Source organism: Asparagus officinalis, chromosome 6, assembly GCF_001876935.1.
Source record: "Asparagus officinalis chromosome 6, Aspof.V1, whole genome shotgun sequence".
Classification (NCBI taxonomy): Eukaryota; Viridiplantae; Streptophyta; class Magnoliopsida; order Asparagales; family Asparagaceae; genus Asparagus; species Asparagus officinalis.
Window position 1 is genome coordinate 76,121,570 of NC_033799.1, and position 5,746 is coordinate 76,127,315.

A 5,746-nucleotide genomic window follows, 5' to 3' on the forward strand; every position below is an offset into this window, starting at 1 on the left:
AATGAGAAGTTAGAATTAAATTTCGTTCCCACTCATTCCCGCATATATATACCAAACAAGGCCTAATGTCCTAAATCAATTTTGTTAGCTCATACATAATTTAAAATGACATGCATCAATCAGTTTGTTTGGAATAAGAAATTTCAATTTGATCTATTAAAAACCATTATATTCTAATACAAAAAAGTTTGACTTCTGAACTAAACAATCATACCAAACTAATATTAATCTCCATCATTCTCATTCAATAAGAAGAAAACCATAAGAATAATTGTGTGTAATATTATTGTTTGTAATACTTAATAATCCAATCCAATACAATACAATACTTTATGGAGAATTGTTGTTCTTGAACTTCTTTCTACATTCTCGTACGTATACACCATATATATCTCCATGGATCCTCATAAAAAACCATAAAAAATCACACTACTATATGTATAACACTATAATCAAACCCATATGCATATAAATTTTATGTACAGTATCTCAACACAACCATCTTAACTTTGAAAAGGGTACCACATTGAGGAGGAGGGAGCACTTTGAGTCAAGCAAGAGGAGGGCTTGTTTCTTTCCACTAGAGCTAGAGTGTTGATGAAGTGTTGAGGCGTAGTAGTAGTAGTAGTAGTAATGTGAGGGTAATTGGAGAAGCAGGGCACTTGCTCAAACGAAGTGGTATCGGAGCTGAGGTTGTTGTCATGGCTATTTATAGGAGGAGGAGGAGGCGGCGGCGGTGTTAGGGTTTGGTCGAAGGTGATGTAGGGTTCAGAGAGGGGAGGGAGGGAGGAGGAGCCGGTGTCGTCGTAAGAGTTCTCTATTCTTGTTGGTGCTTTGGAGGGTGTACCTATGCCTCTACTCTTGTAGAAAACCCTGCATAGGACCCAATCCTCCTGTTTTTTTAGAAGAAAAAGCAATGTGCATCAAGACGCAGAACGTTCGCATTATCATAAAAAAAAAACCCATCTAAGATTTCGAAATCAAACTTTTATGCTCTTATGTTGAATTTCTAGTCAAATAACCATCAGTCTTTTTCGATATAATTGTCAATTTTCACTATGAGGTGTAATTACACATGTATGTGAGAGTATAGATTATAGTCAGCATCCTATAATTAATTAAGATGTACATGTCTATATGGAAGTATAAATTATTGTCATATCTTATGATTATAATTTTTGCGACCATGGAGATCGAAGTATTGTTTGAATCCTAGAAAACTTAATTATGGGAATTTTTGATAATTTGCCTTTTTTTTAAATGAAAGAGTGCCAATTTGGATCCAATGGCCAAGTTCTATTAATTGATTTTTTTTAATTATGTTATATCAAAACAACAAGAGAAAACTAATTGATTGATGCATGCTTGTAATTGTCGCCAACTTCTTGTGGTCCTATGACAATTGAGCGAGAAGATATTATGTTAGAAGATTCAAAATTAATGATGCAAAGTTTGAGAAGTAATCGTGAAATTATTAGGCAGATGATGATGCAGTTTTAGCACATATATAGGGAGCAAGGGGGTGGGCAAGATTAAGAACTAATGCCTAATTAATCTTATTTATCTAATTAATTAACCCACATCCATATAAGCCTCTAATTCTAGTCATGTACAAGGCAAGTTGGCAAAGTTGAATCTTTCTTAATTAGGTATATTTCTCAGCATTAATTAATAAGATGTAGAATATTACAGCTGATTAACCGGCAAGCACATGTGGTTGATCATGACGTAACATGCATTAACAAATAATTATTGTAATGAAAATATATCTATTTGGAACTAGCCATTTATGAAAGAAAATAATGATTATTCAAAGAAGCTTATACAATTCATAAATATGAGAAAGATTCTTTGGATTAGTAAACGGATGCTCCCTACCCCCCCTCTATCTTGCATTAGGGTATAAAATCCTTTCAAATTGAGAAAATTGAAATGTAATCGAAAACTTTGGAATATCTAGCATTTGAAAATGCATTTGTGAAAATTATGACATGAATTTAGAAGGAAGTTGGTGTATATCGAATATACTTAATTCTTCAACCTTCTTTCTTCTAAAAACTATAGAACATGTTCTCATGTGTGATGTATGAATCAATCTAAATATCTAAATTAACTTCATCTTTTTTTAAAAAAAAAAAATCAAAATCAAAATACCTTGCCAGGGTACATAGGTGGGAGATCACCACGGCCTTCGATTCGAAACTCGTGCATGACCCAATCGGTCTTCTTCCCCTTCGGAGCTCTCCCTTGATAGAAAACCAGGGTCTTCCTCATCCCCACCACCGCACCCTTTCGGATGATCTGTCGATCTTTGCCCGTCGCTTTCCAGTACCCTGACATTGTTGCCCTGTTCGTTCGCTGGCCCGTCGCATACTTTCGATCTCTGAGGTTGAAGAAGTACCATTCTTTGCCTCCTACACATGCTATATCTGGCCCAAAGGATGATGATGTCAACAACAAATTAAGCTCGCCACAAAAAAAAAAAAAAAAAAATTGACACACATGAAATTAAGTGAAGCATGCAAAAAAATGTAATCCTTCACTCACAAAATAGATACCAAATATTATATATAGCATAACTAAATGAATTGGACAATGTAATTACACTAAAAACAATAGAAATTCTTTCGCGTATATAAATTTTTTTTTAACGTTTTTCCATAAATAATGAGGTTTCATGTACACATGTAGGTATAAGAAAACGTACTTGACATAAAAAAAATTCAACGCCTGGATTTTCAAAATAACTTTTGAACCAATATTATGACTAACATCATCCTAACAAAATTTATATTATTTTTAAAAAAATAGTTATTATCAACTTTATATTGGGTATAACTTAGGTGACAATTACCATATATGATGTTAACACAAAATTTCAACGTGCAAATTCATAAAGTAACATTTTATACCAGTATAAGCAAAAGATAATAATCGTCCTAATAAACTTTATACCAAATTTTGATACTCTAAACTATCAACCTTATATATATAATTAGATATAATTCAGATGACAATCACCATGATGTTGAGCTGCGAGACCCACAAAGGAAAGCTTCCATCAACGTACGTACACTAGAGTTGTTGAGATTGAGATGAGATGAGAGCTAAAATTTTCTTTTTTGTGAATTTGTTAACGTCATTGTGTAACAAACCCACCATTGATTGATATTGATGTTGGAAAACCCTGCCCTTTGGTGTGTCGTATAGTTCATTTGCACGTCCACATCGGTCCCCTAACCCATAATAATTCATTAATTCTATAACTTTTGCCTGGTCTGTTTGTTTGCTCAAAAAAAAAAAAATCAGAAATGTGTTGCCACCTCAACTTTCAAGAAATGAATAAGTGCCGCATGAGTTTTTGTTTTCAAGAGTTTTTCATTTCTCGTGTTTGTTTCGTTTTTAAATTTTAAGAAATGAAGTGCCACGTAGGATGACACATCACAATTTCAAAAAATGTGTTTTCACAACAAAAACCTCTGAAAACACTGGGAAATATCACTTCTTTGAATTATTAATTAGTAAAAGCACTGTTGGAATAGTGAAGAAGAATAAAACATAATATTTAACACCCTGGTTTCTCATTTCATTTTTCTTGTTCTCAAACAAACATAAGAAATAGAAATCAAGGCACTGTTACTATATATATATGGATGCCTTTTTTGTCTATTTGTGTGACTTGGCAATGAAATGTGGAGTTTTCTTTGCGAAACAAACAAAAAAAAAGAAAACTGGGAAAACTCTTGAAATGTGCTGAAATCATTTCAAGAGGGAGTTTTCCATTTCTGATTTTTTTGTGGAAATAAACCAAACAGGCGCCTTTAGTATCAATTTATAGTCTACAATACGTCTATATATAGCAGTTTCTCAAAGTAAAATTGGTTATCGTCTCAATACTTTTTACCGAGGTTACAATTGCAGTTGTGTGCATAACTGGGATATTTTGTATCAGTTGTAACTGTTTGTTTCGCTGACTAAGAGACAAAAGAGATTTGTTAGACTTTTTCATTTGAAGATATATATAAAAGAGAAGCATTTAAAAAAGGCTTCTCATTTTCTCTCAAAGAATAATTGATGTTAACATTATTATTTACTTTTTTACATGAGCATCTAAAGTCATGTGTGTTTGTTATATTAAGCAAAGGAAGAGAAATGGGGGGAAAGGGGGATGTAACGTGTACAGTGAGCATGAGAAAAAAAATATACATATATATAGGAAGGAATAGGACAAGGATGAAGTGTTGAGAGGCAAGTGGAAAGAAACTTTGGAAAAGAGAATATTTTCTGTTATGGGAAGGAAAAGCTTAGCACGTATGCGTTCATTTTTGTTCAACCGAAAGAATAGGAGAAGAAGAATATACAATGAATACTAATTTAATTAATTAAATTACAACAAATTTAGGAAAAAAAAACCTCCTTCTCTCCACCAATATTATAATTATCATAATTAATTAATTTGGTATTAATCTAAAAGAAAACAAAAAAAAAATTAGATAGCCAAATGGAGTTTGAAAAAGCCCATATCTAGGCAAATGATAATTGGCGCTACTCAATAATCACAACTTGCCGCATATTGATAAAAATCTTTTCGTAGGGTTAGAAATCAATCTTAAACCCCTAGAGTTATAGTTAGTGAGATTCATGGGCATAGTATTATAATATAAATTTCACTGTACAAATTAACGTGCTAGCATGATTTGAACACTATTGATTTCAATAAAACCTTAGGATCGCTTTCAACCTAGAATCATTAAAAACAAATGAAGAAACAAAGAGAGTAGGGGTTGATGCTATAATTTTATAAGAATCGCGATTCACTTTATAAGAACCAAAAAATCCGAAGTTATGACGCGAATTAAAGATACAATTTTGTATTCTTAAAAACTTTCAATCTGAAAACATAACAAGAACCAAAAGGAAGAAGAGGGCATGTATAAATGGAAAAATCCCTTATACGAGTATCAAATCACAGGAAAACAAGATGCACGTATATACGTCGTTTATTTTGCTAACTGAGGTGACAACTCATATCCAGTATTTTCGTATTTATAGACTATAGCTAGACTAGTTTATCTCACCGGGGAGATCCCACGGCTCACACTTGTTGAGGTCCACGTCGACCATCACCGGGAAGTTCACCGTTGCGCTGGCATCACCGGAGGAGGATGAGGAGGAGAGTACCTTAGGGTTGAGATAGTCGCAGATGAGCTCGTCGTCCCTCGGATGAAATCTAAATCCCGGAGGCAGTTTAGCCTCCACCATGCTCAAATAACTCATTGAGAAGAAAAACAAGGAGAAGGGTTTTAGTTTTAGAGAGATAAAGAAGAGGAGGATTAGAGATAGTTTGCCCCTTAATAAGGGAGATAAGTCAACTAATAAAGAGAGAGAGAGAGAGAGAGGGAAGAGAGAGAGAGAAGAAGAAGAAATAAATAATGAGAATGAGATGAATGAGTTTGGATTTTAGTCTTATATAGAAAGTTAAAAAAAAAAGGGGAGGAAAACAAGCAAGGGATGAAAACAAACAAAGGGGAGGGTGTCACGCTTTCTTCACCGCGGGTGGACCCTACCCATCGCGGGTGATGACGTGGCGAGGAAGCCCCCACTTTGAACAGATATTTCTTTCTATATCTTGGATGCTTGGAAAATAATCTATTAATTAAGAGACCTATTTGCAAAATCATAAATCATTCAGCACTGAAGGAGATCGCGACAAATGCCCGAATATAAAATTTAAAGATGTTATACG

General features: G+C 33.7%; 1 protein-coding gene across 2 annotated transcripts; it reads right to left on the minus strand.

The window, feature by feature from the left end:
• Positions 263–5,403, minus strand: LOC109845418 (NAC domain-containing protein 21/22-like). Of its 2 annotated transcripts, none has more exons than XM_020414666.1 (3): positions 5,079–5,399; positions 2,155–2,429; positions 263–893 (listed from the first exon to the last, which is right to left on the minus strand). In XM_020414666.1, exons 1-3 carry the CDS (start codon positions 5,275–5,277, stop codon positions 504–506), a joined length of 864 nt encoding a protein of 287 aa, XP_020270255.1. In that variant the 5' UTR covers positions 5,278–5,399; the 3' UTR covers positions 263–503. The 2 variants fall into 2 exon arrangements, with proteins under 2 accessions (XP_020270255.1, XP_020270256.1); XM_020414667.1 differs by having other exon boundaries at positions 709–873; positions 5,079–5,403.

Bases quoted from the DNA above. Each gene is read 5' to 3' on its own strand.
- LOC109845418 (XM_020414666.1), bottom strand. From the start codon at position 5,277: ATGAGTTATTTGAGCATGGTGGAGGCTAAACTGCCTCCGGGATTTAGA. The intron at 2,430-5,078 runs GTGAGATAAACT...CCTTTGGGCCAG, and splicing joins TGAGCCGTGGGATCTCCCCG to ATATAGCATGTGTAGGAGGC. The intron at 894-2,154 runs GTATTTTGATTT...CTAAAAAAACAG, and splicing joins CACCTATGTACCCTGGCAAG to GAGGATTGGGTCCTATGCAG.